Here is a 19,495-nt window from a genome sequence, read left to right on the forward strand (position 1 = left end):
CAGCGGCGCGCTGACACGCCCTCTCCGCGCGGCGACCCGCGGCCAGGGCAGGAGCGGGTGCTCCGTGCGTGCTCCGAGGAGCAGGCGGCTCCCGCGGGGGGTGGAATCCTCGCCGCACCGCCCGCGGGTTCGCCTCGGCTGCGTGCGCTCCATGCGCCTCCCGGGCACGCGCTCCTAGCCCCGCCCGCGTGCGGCGGACGCACGGCCGCGAGCGCGCGCCCTCCCCGCGCCCCCGCGGCGGACGCACGGCCGCGAGCGCGCGTGCGCCCCTCCGGACGTCCCCGGGAGCCGCGCCAGAGCGAGCGCCGGGGCCGGGCGCGCAGGAGTGAAAAGGAGGCGGCGGCCGCGGCTGCGAGCAACAGATCCGGACGCCGCGAGCAGACGCGTTCTGCTGTTGGGCGATTTTTTTTTTTTAATTTCAAAAAATATTATTAAATTAGAAAATCCTGCATTTTTAAATGGCCCTGGCCCCAGGACAGCGGGCGGTTTTCTCTGCTTCAAGATGGGCTTTGCTGTTTCTGTCGTGGGCACCAGTGGTGGCCTGATTGTCAGTCTTCTCCGGGCATTTTTAAGGCCAGGAGCCGAGCACTGCATGTAGGCGAATCACCCCGCAGAGCAGTTTGGCTTTTAAAATTATTGTTAGTATTTGGGGCAGAGGACAGCCGATCTTGGGCACTTCGTCCCCTCTGCAGACGAGGCTGTGAGTCGGAGGTGGGTCGCCGGGAGAGTGGAATTGCTCGCGGGTGAGCGAGCCCCGGCCCCGCGCACGGTCCAGGCGGCCCCGAGTGTGTGTCCTCTCCCTGCCGGCGCCGGGAAAATGGAGGCTGTGATTGAGAAGGAATGCAGCGCGCTCGGAGGCCTCTTCCAGACCATCATCAGCGACATGAAGGTAGGACGCCGGGGGCGCGGCTGCGGTGGCCGCGGTCGCGGCCGCGCACGGACCTCGCCGCGGTGCTTCGCCTCCACCCCCGGGCCAGCCGCCCTGCCCTTGCCTGAGCCGTGGCCGCCGGCCACCTGCGGGAGCGCTCCGGCCGGGTGTCATCTGCTCACCCGCGGCGCCGCTCCGGGCTCCGCTGGGTCACCGGGCGGGCTGCTTCTCTGGGGGTGTCTGATGCCCCCCTGCCCCTGCCCTCTCCACGCTCATTGTCCCAGGGGGCGGCACCATCTCGTTTCCATGGGGGCGCAGGGCCCCGGGTCCAAGTTTTCCATTGTCTATCGCTGCACGGAGTGTCTGCGACCCGTGAAGACAGGGTCCCTGGGCGGACACCTGATTCCCCCGAGTCCGGGGTGGGGGGTGGGGGGGCTGGCGCGGTGGTGGGGAGTGGTATGGGGGCTGTGCCCGGCCGCGGGAACTGGCCCTCCCCCCTCCCCCCAGTCCGAGCGCCTGGGAGAGAGGCCTTCCTCTCCCTCCTTGGCTTTTAGGTCCACCTGGCGGGGGGAAGGGGGGCGGATCTGAGCAAATTAGGCATTAATTAGGCTGTTCCTAAGCTGGTGAGGGTGTGCATGCCTTCCCTCAGCCCTCCCCGAGGCCGCGGAGCAGAAGTTCCCAGAGTAGCCTTGCTGGGGACCCTCCTTCCACTGGCTGACGCTCCCAGCCTGAAGGCAAGATTGGGTTCTCCTAAACAACTGTATTTCCCCACACACCCACCCAACATACACAGACTCCAGGTTTTCTCTTGGAAGGATTGTGAAGATTGTGTGTGTGTGTGTGTGTGTTTCTCCCCGTGTGCGCGCGTGCGCGTGTGCGTGTGTGTGTGTGTGTGTGTGTATTGGGGGCGGGGAACAACACCCTGGTTTTTTCCTGCAAAGGGTGGGACAGGGGATAACCTGATCCTTGGATTTGGATTTTCTCGTGCATAGAGATAGACCGGGGCCCTGGGTTACTCATCCAAAGGAAATATAACCAGCCTCGCGAGCTGGCTGGAGGTGGGAATTGGAAGCGGTGGGGGGATTTTTTTTTTCCCATGTGTATTTAGGGAGCTTCTCTTTGGCTCTTACCCAGCCCCAGTTTGCCTCAACAGATCCGGGGAGGTGGTGTTTAATTAAAAGCTCGGCTTCCAAACGAGTAGGCAGGTTGGGAAAGCTGTACAGCCGGTGGGTGTGGACAGCCCCTCTTCAGCCGCTGCCTGGGCGTTTGGAGGAGCTTTTGTCTGATGAAGTGTAAGGTTTAGAGAGGGTTTGGCCTGGGATATGGACTTTGTGAAGGAATGCTCAGCTGTCACGCCTGCTTCCCCCTTTTAGAACCAACTGCCATCTCCCCAAGGGTGAACTTTTCCAAGGTGCCTCCATCCTGGTCTTGGGCCTCCTACAGAGCCTGTGTGTAGTGGTTTTCTTTCTTTCTTTTTCTTCCTTTCTTTCTTCTTCTTCTTTTTTTTTTCTTTTGTGAGAAATTGACATTCATGTAGCATTATCTTCCTCTAGACCCTGCTTGTCCAGGAATGCCTCTAATCCAGCCACTTGGAATTAGATGGATTATTCCCTGTTCAAAGACTGCCTCTTTCATTCCTTTGCCCTCAATCCACATTGACTTATTGAAGTGCTCTTTTGAGACAAAGATCGGTGTCCCCGCCTCAGACTCTGGGGTATTGCTTGTTAACTTAAATTCTGTACGCCTTATAATCAAAGATTTGGTTTGAGGCACACGTGTATTTTGATCACCAGGGGAAGATTTTGAGATGGTTGGTGAAGTTGCTTGTGTGTTTTTTTTTTTTTTGTTTTAAAGAGAAATGGATGTTTCCAGTCTCTGAGTAGTAATAAGGACCCAGTGACCTAAAAGTTCTGCCCACTGCAGCCCCTGGGGGGGAAAAAAAAATCCAGAGTTTTTTTTTTTTTCTCTCTCTTTGTTCCTTAATCCACAGTCCATCCAATCCCGGTTGTTTGTGTTTATAGTTTTGAACCCAAAGCCTTTCAGAAGATAGCCCACCACAGGATGGGCCCTCCAGTTGTCTGTCTGCCAGCCAGGGGCTGCCCTCTAGCTTTCTGGCCAGGGGAATTTGTGGGTGCCAAGGTGGCCTGTTTTTCCCTCTGCAAGATTCCAGTTTAAAAAATAAAGTTTTATTTAATGCCCTTTCAGTGCTGGATCTATAGTTTGTGGTTCCTGACTTCTTTCCCTTTGAATTTAGTAGGGTTTGTTCAACATCCTGTGGGAAGGCATTTATTTTAAGGTTGTTTGTTTTGTTTTGGCAAAGATTTGAAAAGCAAACTGGAGGGAAAGACTAAAACTTGCCTTGGGGTCTGCAGGATTCCAGACTTTTGGGGAGTAGAGAGAAGGAAAAAGAAAGGGGTAGACTGATTTGCAAGATTGTTTACAGCGGAAGACAGTTGTTGAATATTTTAATGGATGGCAGTGGCATTTTAAAAGGGAATTTAAAAAAATCTGGGCATAATAGGATAAGCAGTGCATGAAGTCACCACCAATGGAAAGTCCGACTTTAATATCTGAAGTCAGCTGGCTTTCTAATGACAAGTTTATCCTCTTTTTTATCTTCTTTGAACTGCCATGATGGGTTTCTGATGTCTTTGGTCCCCTTCTATCTGCTTTGAAGGACAAGTGTAAACGTTAGAAACCCGTTTGGAATGCCATCTTGAGAAAATTTTTAGGTTATTTTCCCAGGAGTAATGCTGGACTGGAGTAAGGAGAAAAAAATTTTTTTTTTTTTTTTAGTAGCATTTGATTCTCCAAAATGTACAGCAACACAGGAAGGGAGTTAATTTCCTCTTTAGAGAAAAAAAAAAAGGAAAAGAAAACAAAAAAATTAAGTAGTATCAAGGCCTAACACCATACATCTTCCAAAACCAAAAACCTCAAGACATTGAAAAGCTGGAGAGGAATCTTCTGCTTTTTTTCCTAGTGATCCTTCATCTGGCTAAATCCTCAGCTGTCAGGGTGCTGGAAGGGTGCGGAAGAAACCTTCACCCTTCTTCCACTGGGATCTAGCAGCAGCTGTTAAATAACTTATTGATTCCTTGACGGGAGGAAACCTTGTGTTTTTTCCCTGTCTTCCACCCTACTGTGGTGGTGGCCACTAATGATGGTGGTATGCAGAATCACTTACTGGCTGCCTTTCCGCCCATCCGCATAAATCAAGTTGTCTGGTGTGATCTGGTCCCAAAGGAAAGGGGAGATGAGATTCACGTGGCTGGAGGCTAGGGCCCATCGCCTGTTTGTCTGGGGGAACAGTAGCTTGACTCTGTGGAAGGCCATTTGACTGGCTTCTGAGGGTTGACAATGGTTAGACATTAAAGAGGTTCTAGAATCTTTCTGGAGTTTCCATCCAAGTACCAAGAAAAACAGGCTAAATGCTGCCAACAGCAGATTTGAGCCGTTACTTTTTTAAAAAAAATTTATTGAGATATAATGGACATATAACATTATATTAGTTTTAGATGTACAACACAGGGATTTGATACTTGTCGTTTTTAAAAATTATTGTTTTCTTAATTTATTTACTATTTATTTTAATGCTTAGGTAACTGAACCAGCAAAGAATTTGGTGATGTTTGGGGAGCTTTTAAGACCAAGAGACTGGCCAAACTCAAGGGCAAGTCACTGTGGATATCTTTCTTCTTTTAATAATTAACTTGGGTTTTTTCGTTTGTGTGTGTGTGTGTGTGTGTTTTGTTTGTTTTTTTAAGTTGGATGCTGAAAACCAAATATTTTCCTCAGCCTTGTTGCACAAGAATCACCATGTCAGGAGCTGAACTGGGCCTGATGCAGGGAGAACTTTGTACTAGGTTCGAGAATGTGCTGGGGGTTATGTAATGGGACTGGGGGGGGTGGACACCCACCACACCTCGAATTCCCTACCCTACTCCTCCCTGTAGAGAGGGGTGTCCTATTACCAACACCTGTGCTGAGCAGAATAGGGGCCTTGTTCAGTTCCTCTCCACTGCCCCCTACCTCTGTTTGCACTGGTAGCCTCTCTCCTAAGTTCTGCGTAAAATTAGAGCTGGTAAAGGGACTTCTTAAATTCCATGGAAATCTTTTGTAGTTCGAAGGCATGACACGGTATTTTCCCCGCAGTTATCATAGATCAAGAATGTGGGTATTGGGTCCAGCGCTGGATAATGATTTCAGGGTTGTTCCCCCTGCCCTCCCCGCACTGCTCTGGCTTTGGGGTTTCTGTCAGACGAGAGGCTCCCTTCCTCCGTGTTTATCGAGGGCCTGCTATGTGGAAGGTCTCTCTTGCTGGACAGCGAGGAGCCAGAGAACCAGCAAGGCCTGCTCTTGGAGAGCTGCTTGTCCTGTGGGCCCGAAGTAGGTAACATTAAGTAGCCTATGGGGGCCACGAAGGAAGGGCATCGATTAGGTTTTGAAGGACTTCCCTTTTACTCTTCAAAAAAAAAATTTTTTTTTTCCTCTAGAAAGATACCGAAAACCCAGCGAAGGCCTCCAAGAGCAGCCAGGTGCTCTGAGGGAGGCTGGCAACCTTGTCTATGGAGACACACAGAGAGGCAGGACAAGCAGAGCCCTTGTAAAGTACAGATGGGCCCTGGGTTGGTTGTTCTTAGCAAATGGCTGTGTTTGCCCAGGATTTTACAACTTCCTCAGTTTGGGCCCGTGGGAGAAGAAGGTGAACTGAAGATGTCATAAAATTGGCCGCGGGGGAGCTGCCCAGAATGGGTACCTGTTCTGAGACTGAGGACTTCTGCTGTGTAGATCAGTCTGTTTGGCTTTTTAGGTGCAAATCTTGTCCACGTTTAGAAAGAGGTCTTTTTTTGGGGGGAGGGGGTCTTGGCTTGAGTGTTTCTGTGGGAGAATCCCATATATATCATATTTAACCAAATTGTGTAGAACTTGTTGCTCCACGCTGTGAACCTTTTTTTTTTTTAAGATTTTATTTATTTATTTGACAGAGATCACAAGTAGGCAGAGAAGCAGGCAGAGAAGGGGGGGGAAGCAGGCTCCCCGCTGAGCAGAGAGTCCGATGCGGGACTCGATCCCAGGACCCTGAGATCATGACCTGAGCCGAAGGCAGAGGGTTAACCCACCGAGCCACCCAGGCGCCCACACACCGTGAACCTTTATGTTCTGAATTTCTGCAAATAGTGATGGCTCACATGGAGAGAAGGTCAATCCTAGGTCATGGCTTGCATGGAAGATGAGCAGAGTTTGAATTCTGCCTGGCTCAGCTATCAGTTCTCACGAGAGTAGCAGGTACTCGTGATTCTGGAGCATTTACTGAGCACCAGCGAGGTTGCAAGCACTGAGCTCAGTGCTATGATTCAGCAAGTAAAGATACAGAATTTCCAGTTAAATTTGGATTTGAGGTAAACAGCAAACAGCTCCTTAGTATAAGCATGTTCTGTGTATCCTGGGGCTTCTCAGCTACTGACCCTTTGTACTTTGAACTGCTCTTTCGCATCCAGGGGAAGGAAAGAGCTGAAATGCTATCTGTCAATATGGCCAGCTCATTGGAGGTGGTTAAAATGTTTGGAGGATGAAAAGGTTGAAATTATTGATCTGTTGGGCACGGTATCTATAATTTTCATCTGGGCTTTTCCATCTTCCCGGGGATGGGTGAGAGCTGGCAAAATTCCTTCTGCAGGAGACTGTTTAGGTGCTCAGATTGGGAATGGAAAAATAAGATCATTTCGAGGTCTCCCATTACTTCTCGGAACTGCCTTCAGGACACTTTCCCCTTAAACCCACACCTCTGCAAAAACAAAGACATACCTCTCCTGGAACCAGACAAAAGCCAAAGGCAGAGTTAGCTGCCTAGGACATCAGAGAAGTATTTGGGGCTCCTTAGAGGGAACTGATGGATGCCTTAAGCTGTTTAACTCAGGTTTGCAGATTGCACTGCTGATAGAGCCTTATTAAGTAGCAAACCGGAGAGACAAATGGAGCAAATTAATTGGCTGAGCTTCGAGAAAGCCCATTGTATTCGATGGTGGAGGTTCTCCCTTGAATTAGTTGGGAGGCTGCGCCAGGTTTCCTTTGAGTATCTGACAAACAGACGCCCCCAAAAGTGAAATCCAAGCCACCCAGCGTGGATTCCAGAGCAGCCTACCCCTTGTCCGTGTTCCCCACCTCTTAGCCCAGGGAGGACCTGGGCTGTGTGTCTTGGCTGCTTCCCGATTTAAGATGCTCTCGTGCGCCACCTGCATATAGTAGATGCTCACTGTTCACGGCATGTGGCTAACACGGGGCCGGAAGGGACTTGGGGGGAACCCGCCATGTGCCAGACATTGCACTGAGTGCTTGGTGTGCTTGGTTTTATGTCATCCTCACATCAGCCCCACTTTACGGATGAGAAAACTGAGGCTCTTTGAAGAGCGGCGGTAACTTATCCAAGGCCTTGGTGAAGGGGGATTGGTTCAGACCTTGGCCGACTGGATTCCCAAAGCTGGAGCTCTTTAGACCGTGCTGCACGTGGTGATGGGGCAGGAGGAATGGATTTCTTTCTAGAGGGCAGCATACAGAATTCCACTCGCTGGCTTCTACAGGAGGCTCAAGGAAGGAATCAGGGTCTTATTTCTGTGCCTGGAGCCGGGAGCCAGTCTGGAGGCCCGAACTTGAGCTCAGATGCTGTGGGGACTGTTGTGGGGCGGGCGGCTCCCATATGGTTGTCACTTTTGTGGAAGTCATTGAATTTATGAAGTATTGACCTATTGTGGCTTCCTTCCCTCTCCCACTCACCCGTCTTCTCTGACAGACCAACCTGGAGTTCTCCTTTCTTTTTCTTCTGGGTGTGCAGAGGGGAAAGAAGCTATGGGCCAGGCTCTGGCCTGTCACCCTTGGCTCCTGTCCTTGTCCCCATACAGAAAAAGCCACAGTCTTTTCTGTGACTGGCCAGAGAGCTGTGTTGATATGTCCCGGGAACCCCCTGGTTCCTAAGACTGGGCGACTGTGCAAGCCTGGCATCCCTCTCTAATTATATGAGTTAAATAAGTTCACCCAAAGTTCAAATGACGCTTCTAAGGGAACTCCTTACCTTGAACTTATTTTGTGTCCAGCCCTGGAACTCTCTTGTAAAAGAGTTTTTCTGTACTTAATTATGTCCCGGTAGCTCTCCAGTTTGGTTGAATCTGTAGAGCCATTTCAGGTCTGGGTTTGAAGTTGATGGGATCTCCAACCCCCCCTCCCCAAAATACGCCCCCCCCCCAAATCCCCTCCTTCTTTTGCTGATTCTTTTTATATACGGCCTTGGTCATAGTTTCTAAGTGGCTTTTCTTTTCCTGTCTAGTTTAAGTGGGTTAAAAAAAATTGAGTGCCGTTTGAGCTGTGTGTCTTTTTATTTGTTTTCTTCCCCTTGAAGAATTTGGGCAACCGTAAAATATTAGCTTGCTCAGTATGAGTGACCTCCTAAGTTCTGGAGGTGGACAGCAGGTTTTTTTGCCTGGGACTCCCTTCCCTGCCACCTCCCACAGGGCAGGGGTCTCTAGTGGCTAGAGGAGTGGGTCTGGCCAGAGGAGGTGGCTCTGGGCTGGTATGCCCCTTCTGGTAGAATGTGCTTGGTTACAGGCATGAGAGTATGGGATATCCTGTGAGCCTTTAAGACACTGATCCCTGGACCTATTCCCTGGAGGTTCTGAGTCCCTACTTCCGGGGGACATCCTGGGCATTCACATTTTTTTTTAAAGCACTTGCAGATAATTCGAATGTGTAGTCAGGCTTGGAAACCACTGAGTCACACACATTTTTAGCACCCTCAAAAGTACTTTCTCAACCTCACTGAGGTCTGAGTAAAAGCATGTTTTGATGTTTGTGCAACAACGTGAATATGCTAAGCCCTATTGAACTGGACACTTAAGAAGGACCGAGATGCTAGATTGTATGTTGTGTGTGTTTTACCATGATTAAAAATAAATTTATAGTGAAACATTAAATAAATTGAAATATAAAGATAGTAGAAAAAGCATTTTTAGAATACGTAATGATTTTAACTATACAGTATTGTCCGATACGATTTTCTGCCATGATGGAAATTGTCAAATATGTTAACCATCAGCCACATGTGACTACTGAGCACTTGGAGTATGGCGAGTGTGACCAAGGAACTATTAAGTTTTATTCACTTTTGTTTAAGTAGCCTTATGTGGCTAATAACCACCATATTGGACGGTGTAGATCTATAACATACCGTCTAAGTAAAAACAGGGAGCTTCCTGCACACCTTCTACTCCCATTGGGGCCCTTCATTGGCTCCAGGCCCCTCCTATGGAAATTCCAGAGCTCCTGCTGACCTTGGAGTCAAAGAGATCTGCTTTTCAATCCTGTAGGCAAGTTACTTAATCTCTCAGCCTCCTTTTCCTCTTCTCTATGAGGGTCTAAGAAATTACCCACCTCAGAGGCTTCCGAAACAGGGCTGTGCTGGCTACACGCTCCACACCTTGCCTTGCCCACTGGCACTCGGGTGTGAGCTGCTTTTACTGTTCTGGTCACTGGTCACTGTAGTAATTCTTTCCACCACTTTAGGCAAAAGCCACCCCACCCTTGACCAAGCTGTATTTAGAGTTTGCACTGAAGTTGCAGGAAATGGAGAAGTTGAGTTGTTTTTTTCTTGCTAAGTCAATTACTCTTGAGTTCATTATAACCTCATCTGCCTCCGCTGGGTCCATTTGCATTTCTCTGTTTTCATACCTACTGTCCATAAAGGGAGTGGGAGGGCTGGGTGCCTGGCTGAGATCTTCAGTGCTTTTAATGCTTAAAAAAAAAAGTCTTTCAGAGGGTGCCTGGGTGGCTCATTGGATTAAGCTGCTCCCTTTGGCTCAGGTCATGATATCAGGGTCCTGGGATTGAGTCCCTCATTGGGCTTTCTGCTCAGCAAGGAGCCTGCTTCTCTCTCTCGCTCTCTCTCTGCCTGCCTGTCTGCTTACTTGGGATCTCTCTGTCAAATAAATAAATAAAATCTTAAAAAAAAAAAAAAGTTTTCCAGAGATGTTTACACCAGGGTAAGGGGAGAGGAGCAGCTTTGTAAAGACTGTCTTTTTCTGTCTACATTGAGTTCCCCCTTCTTTTTCTGGAGTGACCACCAGGAAAAGTGGCCGCTTTGCCTCCTAGCCTGCCCTGTAGCAGTAGCTTGGCACGGATTTTCTGTGGAATTAGCTATATTTGGGTTCTTCCTACCTGCCTACCTGCCAGTTTTGTCCTACCTGCTTTAGCCTGGGATTCAGTTAGCTTGGGCCCAGTTAGCTTGGGCCCTAGCTAACTGGTCTGCTGTATGCCTAGTGCTCTCCATCCTGGTGTCCGTGGTCTCTTGGAACACATCCTGTGCCCCTCATTCTTGCTGTTTTTTTCTGCTTGGAAGTCATTTCTACATTGCTGTCCACGGAAACCTTTCTCATCCTTCAAGGCCCCACCACAGAGTTATCTCCACTTTTTCACCAACCCAGATACCCTTGGGCATTCTTCACATTCTCTGTCCAGTCTGCAAGTATTACATTCTACCTCATGTGAGTGCCCTTGGGCTTTGAAGCCGGGCTCTGCCACTTCCTGGATAGATTGCTCTGGGCAAGTTACTCAACCTCCTGAGACTTGATTTTTCTTATCTGTAAAATGGGGGAACCAATACTTCCCTCTGAGAGTTGTAGAGGCTTCAGAGAAAGTAAATGTAAAGGGCTTAGCATGAAATAAATGCTAAATAAAATGCTCTTGTGTATCAGAGCTACCCTGGTAGTTTCTAGTGGACTATCCTGTGATAATGACACTCAGATGTTTCAGAAAATACAAGAGACCGGGACGCCTGTGTGGCTCAGTGGGTTAAGCCTCTGCCTTTGGCTCAGGTCAGGATCTCAGGGTCCTGGGATGGAGTCCTGCATTGGGATCTCTGCTCGGCAGGGTCCTCTCTCTCTTTCTGCTTGCCTCTGCCTACTTGTGATCTCTCTCTGTCAAATAAATAAATAAAATCTTTAAAAAAAAATCTGTAAGTCCACTTTGATAATGCAATGGAGAACATCGCAGTGCTTTTCAAAATTTCAACGTATGAGTAATTTGAGAGAATACACACACATTCAACAAACATGTTGACGAGCCTCCTGTGGTCCAGGCATTGCTGCGGGTAGTGGTACACCTGTGAGCAAGGCAGGTAAAGCCCTTGCCCTAAAGTTGTTTTGTCTAGAAGAGAAGCAGCGGGATCATAGGGAGGGCCTCTGATTGTCACCGGGTGTGGGAGGGCATAGTCAGGGGAGGCTTCGGTACGAGTGACACCCAAACTAGACTTGCATTTTACTTTCCCTGTTTCCTAAGCACAACCACGCATTATTCTAGTTTCTTACCAGTAGACTGTTGACTTTTCCCAACAACCCAGTGGTTGCTGCTATAATTCCCACTTTACAGATGGGGAAACTGAGGTTCAGAGAGGGGAAGCCATTTGCCCACATCATACAGCTCGTGAGAGGGAAGGCTGGGATTTGAACCCCGGCGGTCTGGCTCCAGGGTCTGGGCTTAGCCGCCCTGGTGGGCTGTCTCTTTTGGGATCTGTAATGGGTGTGTTTCATCGATCTCTTTGAGGTTTGTTCTATCTGTACCTTTAGGACTCAGGATGCACCAGATAAAGCCTAACAATTGAGGGGCTCCTCTTAGCTGCTTCAAGAAGCTTAAGGACCTTCTCTCTCTTTAAAGCAGAGTTAGGCCCAGCCGACAAGATGCTGTTGGGTGGTTGACTCTCCCCACGGGTGCCTCTAATTTGTCAGCAGAGGGAAGTAGGTGGGGAGCAGACAGGGTGTGAGCGCGAGGGGTGTGACAACCAGGAGACACTTGTTTGTTTTGCCAAAGAAACTCCCTCCATCAGGGTCGCCCCAGTAACGGGCTGTGCACCCCACATGGCTGAGCGCAAAACAGGAAGGGGGGATATTTGCAGCAGGAGGCTGGAAATGCTTGAGATTAGTTTCCAGGGAGACCTCAGTGTCACTTCTGAGGCCTGGCTTGCTTGCACGGGGCTCCTGCCACTGAGCACGGAGTCATTAAGGAAGTCTTTGAGTTTGGTTTAATGGTCGCTCTTTGTTTTGAAGTGATTGTTTACTGAACCTTCAAAGCCAGCTCTCCAGCAGGATGTGATCTCGGGCCTGAATAATTGGATGAGGCACCCCAATAGGAAGCAAGTAGCGGGGAGCAGAGCCAGGAGGAGCGAGCTGGTGGCCAAGCCTTTGGCATCCCGGCACTCAGAAGGTCTGCAGGCTGCTGCCGGAGGGACTGAGGTCGCCTTGCAGCCAGGAGTAGACCTGAAGCAAGGGTCCCCTGGAACCTGGCCTCTTTGATGTTGTGCTGGCCTTAATTAGGGACACCCTAATTAAGTCACTAAGGAGGTAGCTTATTCCTAAAAAAAAAAAAAAATTAGCCAAGTGTTTTGGGAACATTTCATGAGGGATTCCTTATCAAAGATTATGCAAGCTGTATAAAGTTAGTGGAAGCAAAACTAAGAAATTTCAATTAAGTAAAAAATAAAACTCACCCATAACCGTTTGATGACAAAGTGGGTTATGTAGACACATTTTAGACAAAGGTTCATGCGGCCCACGCTGTGCCAGAAATTTATTTTTTCACTTAGCTTTTCATTTACGTTGCCTTCCCGTGTATGCAGTTACAAACCATGTCAGTTTTAATGTTGTGTGATGTTCTGTTGTTTGGTATGTGTAATTCATTTATTCCGTTGACCTGGATTTGAGGACCGACCCTATGCCAGGTTCTGTGTTAAGCGCTGGGGGTAGAGCAGTAAACAAAATGGACATAGTCCCTGCCCCCTTGGAGCTTACATTCTAGGGCAGTGGGGGACAGACTAAGTCGGTTCTTCTGTGTATTAGGAGGATTATGTGCAGTGGGGAAAAACAGAGCAGGGGCAGTGTTGTTGTTTTGAAAAACCGTGGCTAGGGGCACCTGGGTGGCTCAGTGGGTTAAGCCTCTGCCTTCAGCTTAGGTCGTTATCTCAGAGTCTGGGATAGAGCCCCACATTGGGCTCTCTGCTTGGCAGGGAGCCTGCTTCCTCCTCTCTCTCTCTGCCTGCCTCTCTGCCTACTTGTGATCTCTGTCTATCAGATGAATAAATAAAAATCTTAAAAAAAAAAAAAGAAAAAGAAAACCCGAGGCTAGGGAAGGCCTCCCAGAGCAGGTGACCCTTGAGCCATGCGTTGGGAAGTAAGTATGTGCATATGTGCATATCGGAGAAAGAATGTTCCAGGCCAGGGCAGAGCATGTGCGAGGCCTTCAGGTGGGCACTGGTTCCATATGTTCCCGGCTGATGTCGTGTTTAGGCTGTGTCCCGTTTTTCACTAATTAGAAGCAACATGGCAGTGAGTATATCCTTATAGCTAGACACTGATCCACATGGACAGTTTCCCCTGAAGGCTTTCTCCTGGATCAAAGGTACGGACTTTTCCAGGCATTTCACACACGTTGCTGTTCAAAAAGCGCGTGTCGGTTCGTCCTCCTGCATGCACGTGCTCATCACCGGGGGTTCGTCTCCAGGAGCTAGACTTGCATATCGGGGCAGAAATTGCTAGGCCATAGCTTGCTGGGCCTCAGAGGGATGAGATGTCTTACTTGGTATGGTGATGTTCTTTTTTTTTTTTTTTTTTTTTTTTATTTTATTTATTTGAGAGAGAGAAAGAGGGGACAAGCACAGGGCGGGAGAAGCAGACTCCCTGCTCAGCAGGGAACCCACTGTGGGGCTGGATCCCAAGACTTGGGATCATGACCTGAGCCAAAGGCAGACGCTTAACCCACTGAGTCACCCAGGCGCCCCTGGTGTGTGGATTTTCAAATCTTGCTGTGTGTGATTTTAGCAAGAAAGTAGGACTGTCCCCTGGGCGTGTGTGTTCAGTGCGGGTGTCTGGGCCCCCCACCCCAGAGATTTCGATTGTGTAGCTCTGGGGTGAGGCTCAGGCATCTGTAGTCCTAGCAGACGTTCCTAGTGCGTCTTCGGGGGGTTGTGAGTATACCAGGAGCAGGAGGATGTGGGAGTGGTTCTTGGGCCACCAAGGACTGCTTTGCAGCTCATAAGGTAAGTAGCAAGGATCTCCCTGCTCTCCTCTTTCGTGCCCCTAAAATACACTCCAAAATGACTCCCATGCCTAAATGCGGCATGATCTTCTGTATTCCCTTTCCTTTGCTAATTATTTCTTTTAAAGTCTCCCTTCTTTATTTCCTTTATCTTTGCCAGGAAAACGCCTTGTCCTTAAAGACCTAGGTGAGGCATCCACGCCCTCCCCCTCAAAGCTTACTCCAGCCGCACCTCCCAGGACTTTGTATTTGGAGTGTGGTGCCCTCCGAATGGTGGCTAACACGGCCGTGTTCTAGCCTGAGCTCCTCAATGCTTTGGCTCCTCATTTCTATATGGCCTCTACCCCGCTCGGGCCGTGCATTGTGGGCGCTCATAAATGCCCCAGGTACGGTGACTGGCTTCATAGATCAACTCCTGAAAATAGCAGTTGCTGGGATTTATTTAGTCCTAAGTGCCGGTCACCCTTCTAAGGGCCTGTACTCATTCCTTTACCCTCATTACTGTCCTTGGAGGTGGGGACTAGCTCAGGCGTCCTTTACCCATGAAGATAGGGCAGTTGTCCGGGGCTAAGTCACCTAGATCGTCTGGAGGATAGATGTGAATTCGGGCGGTCTGACTCGAGCGCCATTCTCTTGACCCTGACATCACACGGGCCCTTTCAGACTGTGGAGTCTGGCCACGCATCAGGGCTGTCCTGGGGTGTCCCTTCTAGTAGCCTGGGGCGGAGCCCTGGGATGGTGCGGGGGTACTGTTTAGTGGAAGCAGAGCACACCAGGTGTGCACAGCGTGGCCAGGCCATTGCTCCCCAGGGTGGACTTGACAGACTGCAAGAATCCGTTTTGGGGTTGGGTGGAGACAAGTCGGAAAGGGTATTTCCAGGGAAGAGAAATGGGTGAATACAGGTATGCAAGCATCAAATAGTGGTAACAATCCTTGACCTGTTTATGGGGTGTGAAGGTCACCACGGATTCCGTTCATTATCGCATGTGGACATCTATACATGGGAATAAGCAAATGAAACAGGAGCTTTGGACTCCCCATAGTGGGAGAAAGTTTGAGGTAGATCTGCATTTCTTATTTGGGGGGGGGGGCTTACTTGTACACAGACATCTCTTACTCGCACTTGGATGAGAGTAGCCGGCCCCTGTAAGAGTGATCGGATATGGAGTCCCCAAGTGTCCAGTTATGGAGAATAAGTAAGCTTAGGAGAACCTAGGGGGCAGTTTCATTTTATTTTTTATTTATTTTTTAAAGATTCCATTTATTTATTTGGGAGGGAGAGAGAGCGTGAGCGGGGGAGGGTTGGAGGGAGAAGCAGACTCCCTACTGAGTGTGGAGCCCAGCAAGGGACTAATCCCGGAATGCGAATGCGGTATCATGACCTGAGCCAAAGGCAGATGCTTAATCAGCTGAGCCCTCCAGGCGCCCCCAGGGGCAACTTCATTTTAAAAAGAACTGGGCAAACTGAGGGGCCCTTCACGATCCCAGCTAGGTAGGAGGGCAAACCGTTCTCTGACCTGCAGCAGATTACTTAACTTCTACGCTTTGGTTTCCCACGTTATAAGGAAAAGTGTTCAGTTTCCTGTTCCGCCAAGTGCCCTGGCCGGGTTGTCCTGAGAGCCCTTTACGCGCTCCAGGTCTATGGACATGGGAGACGGGGTTCTTAATGATGATCAGGAGGTACGCTTGGACTCCTAGATGGCCCCCGGGGACCGCTGGCATAGTACAGACTTGGGCAGGGGGAGGGTGAATTCGGGGAAGAGGGAGAGGAGTGGGATTCATGTTCCTAGAGATGACGGCGCGTGTACTCACCGGGTTCTGCAGGCGCGAAACAGTGGAGCCGGAAGCCTCGTGGCGGCGGCAGAACGAGGCCGGGGTGCCCAGAGCGGCTCTGTCCCTGGCCACCGGTGCCTCCCGGCAGCCCCTTCTGCAGCAGGGGACGTGTCGTGCCCCCGCACGGCCTAGTGCTGCAGCCACAGGCCACGAGTGGCTCTCAAGCACTTGCGTGAGGAACTGAATTTTATGTTTTATTTAATCGTAGTGAATTTAAATTTACGTCCCTGTGGCCAGTGGCTCTTTTACTGGAAGGCTCAGGATAGACGAAGGAAGATCTCTTGGTAGAAAATGTAAACAACAACAACAATAATGCTTCGAGGGTACCTTTGCCAGGTAGCTCGTCTGCGCGTCAGAAAACAAGCATTGTGGGCCTGGAACCTCAGAGCGCTGGACGAAGAAGACGCCCGATGTCCTTGACTTAATTAGGGTCTTATGATTACAAATGGAGCAGTTTGTGAGGGGAGGTTGGGTGGAGGGAGCACCTTTTGTGGTTAAATCTTCCTTTTCATAGGCGTATTTATTGCTGGTGAGCTTGGGCGAGTGGGCGAGGGTGGGCGTCTGGGGAAGCAACCATTGATTATCCCCAAGGCTGTCATCCACTTGATGGACAGGGATAATTAGTGGATTAGGCAAGCCCCAATCAGAGAATAAAAGCCCAGGAATGGTTTTTATGATGGATGGGCTTACCCGGTGCCTTTCATCTGAGGTTCTCGGGAGCCCTTCCTCTTACAGGATGGGGCGGGGAAGGCCGGCTTTGGGGACAAAGCTGTGACAGGCCTTCAGGGGCCCCATCCATCCTCCTGCACACCCAGTTCTGAGAGCTTGCAGATTCCCTGCCTCATGCTTGTAGAAGCACACGGGGTCCGGGGGCACGCCTGCTCAGATCAGAAGCTTCCTCTGGACGCTTCGCTTTTTCATTTCCCCATAGTCCATACTGAGGGGTGACCTAGAGGAGGCGGATGAGGGATGCTGGGGGCTGTGCTTCTTGTTCTTGCCCTGAGGAGGTACCTGCAGATCTGCAGCGGGGGTTTGGGGGGCTGGTGGCTTGGGGTGGTGATGGCAGCAGCTGGCAGAGATGCTTCATCTGGTGGAAGTTGATCAGTCCCCGCATCCGTCGCAAACCTGAAGATGTGATCGAGTTCCCCATAATCGTACCACTAGTGACAGCACCCGTGAACATTTCTGGTCCTTTCCTTCCAGACCTTTTTCTACATGAAGGGCTTTTCTTTGTTTTGTGTCTAGGGGTTTCTTTTTCACGTGGTTGAGGATCACAACCATTTCTAGCTCCCCCTGGGAACATTTGTAGCTGTAATCGGTGCGGGGGAGGGTGCTGTGTGTTCGGGAGCCCTTGTACCTTCTTGGACCGAGCAGGACCCAGTATGCCCCCTGAGCAGCCTTCTGCAGTCCTGGGGCTGGGCGGGGCAGCTGGGTCTCTTCATCCCATGGCTTGTACCTTCCAGAGTCAGGGCAGTCCGTGGGCCACAAAGTCGGTCCTACTATTCCTCGGCTGCGTAATACCAGCAGCACCTGCCTGGTCGGGTTGTTGTGAGCACGGAGTGGCGTGTGTATCCGGGCGTGCTCCCCACTGTGGTCTGGGCGCCAGCAGCCTCAGCATCACTTAGGAGAGACTGGGATGGCCAGGCCCTGCCTCTGCCCAGGGGAATTGGAACCTGCGATTCTGCAGGATCCCCAGGGCGTGGACGTGGCCGTGAAAGCCTGAGACCTCCTAATCTGGCAGCTGGCACCAAGCAACTGTTTCAGGAACCGGTGATGCTTCATGATGGTGATGGTGACGGTGATGTCGTCAGGGTGCAAAGAGGGGCTTGGGAAGTTACCCAGCCAGTCGTGTGCCCAGGACTGGAGTTCACAGCAACATGACCACTGGTGAGCCTGCGTCCCTCTGGGATCTTTGGGCAGGGCAGAGCCTTTGAGCTGGAACCCCACTCCCTCGAGCCTGTCCCTCGTTTATTCTCAGCGAAGCCGAGGTCTTCCTCCTTGTGACACTCTTCTCCAGCCCTGGCTCCTCTCACATTGCCCCTTCTCTGACCACAGCTCCCGGCCCCCCCGAGTTCGTGCTGTGGGTGTCTGGTTCCCTCAGCTGTCCCCTGAGGTCCCACTGCCACTGCGGGCTGGGCTGGGCTGGGCCGGGAGAGGCAGTTGCTGCATTATTTGTGGGGCATCGTTAACCAGCCGTGCTGAGGAGTTACCCACAGTTTGTTCTTCTGCTCCGCGTGTGGGATGCCATCCTGGGCCTCTGTTTAATACAGAATAAAACAAAGCAAAACAGAACCCAAAGCCAGAATGGCCTGACTGGCCGAGTCCTGCGCCCTAGTTGGGCAAGCGGCCTGCCCAGTCTTCTGGCTGTGGGGAGAGCCGAGGAAGGAGAGGGAGAAGAGGAGAGGGACTTGGGGGGGGGGTTCCCAGAGCTCAACTTTGAGGGTGGGGGTGGGGAAGCCAGCTTGCGTATTTGCTTAATTAGCCACCAGCCTCTAGGGGAGCAGGCAGAGATGGGGTGGGTCTTTTTTCTCAGGAGTAAAAAAAAAAAAAAAAAAAAAAAAACAAAACTTCACCACCTACCCCCTCCCAAAGGGACCAGAGTGCTGTTAGGTATGTGACCTCTTGGTTAGGTTCTTTTGTCACCTGGGTGGCTTGGGAATTTTTTTTTTTTTTTAAAGATTTTATATATTTGACAGCGAGCACAAGCAGGGGAGCGGCAGGCAGAGGGAGAAGGAGAAGCAGGCTTCCCACTGAGCAGAGTGGGGTTCCATCCCGGGACCCTGGGATCTTCACCCGAGCCAAGGGCAGGCACTCAACTGACCGAGTCACCCAGGCGCTCGTCGCTTGGGGTTGAATGTCACTCACCATCTGCCCGGGTCTTTTGCTGTCTTGTCTGTGATTAAACTCTGACCTTGCCCTTGAAGGCTGCTCATGGTCACCTTATACACCCCGCCCGTGTCTTGCATTTCCCCAGTGTCAGGGTGCCACTCCAGTATCCCTTTGGAGGGAGCCTTTCTGCTTAACGTCCTCTCTGCTTCTCCGTTTTGGGCCAACTGTTGCTCTTACTAGAAATGCTTTTCCTTCCTCCCTCGGTTTCTCTGTTCTCGAGCCCACGGTGTACGGGCGAGACGCAGGCTCACAGACGAGTTGCGTGATGTGAGGGAAGGGGGTGCGTTCGAGAATGCTTTGAAAGAGGGGATGTCAGAGCTAGAAGGGTGATGATGGCTGAGTAGGAGTTTTCCAGATTGTTGAACCCCCTGGAGGTTAGAAGAGAGAGCCGCCATCAGCGGTGGTGTGTGTGGTGTGGGGAGCCTCGCGGGGACCCTGCCTGGTGGATGCAGGCGGGTGAGCTGTAGCCCGTGGGTCCTCTGGGAAGTCCCGCCTCTCTTGCTGTGGGGTGGGGGACCGTCTTGCAACTTGACCAAGGAAGTCCCTTGCACGTTTGTAAATAAACTCATTTTTGGAATAAGGGACTTTTCCTTTCTCTCAGAATCCAGTGTGGTGTAAGTTCTGTTTTCAACAGATTGCTTGGGGTTCAAAACCTGCCCTCAGCTCCAACGACAGTCATGGGGTTCCAGGGAGAGGAGAGTCCTGTACCCGTTGCTTGTGACTTCGGACTTGGCAGAGCCTGGGTGCTTGGTGGGAGTCTTATTTTCTTTGATTTGGGTCTGTCTGCAAAGTTGTGAAACCTTCATGTGTTTTCTGGGGAACCCCACAAAGGG

The 19,495-nt window shown here is 50.7% G+C and overlaps 1 protein-coding gene across 12 annotated transcripts in view; it reads left to right on the forward strand.

The window, feature by feature from the left end:
* The first annotated feature begins 305 nt into the window (after positions 1 to 305).
* MTSS1 (MTSS I-BAR domain containing 1) overlaps positions 306 to 19,495 on the forward strand; it is a 155,999-nt gene continuing 136,809 nt past the window's right edge. For 5 of the 12 annotated variants that reach the window (XM_044244972.1, XM_044244966.1, XM_044244974.1 and 2 more), the window contains exon 1: positions 307 to 889. In XM_044244972.1, the coding sequence (XP_044100907.1) occupies positions 818 to 889 (72 nt within the window). In that variant the 5' untranslated portion in view covers positions 307 to 817. Of the gene's footprint in view, positions 890 to 19,495 lie in introns of all 12 variants that reach the window. The other 7 variants (XM_044244973.1, XM_044244963.1, XM_044244975.1 and 4 more) reach the window with 3 other exon arrangements.

This window comes from Neovison vison, chromosome 4, assembly GCF_020171115.1.
Source record: "Neovison vison isolate M4711 chromosome 4, ASM_NN_V1, whole genome shotgun sequence".
Classification (NCBI taxonomy): Eukaryota; Metazoa; Chordata; class Mammalia; order Carnivora; family Mustelidae; genus Neogale; species Neogale vison.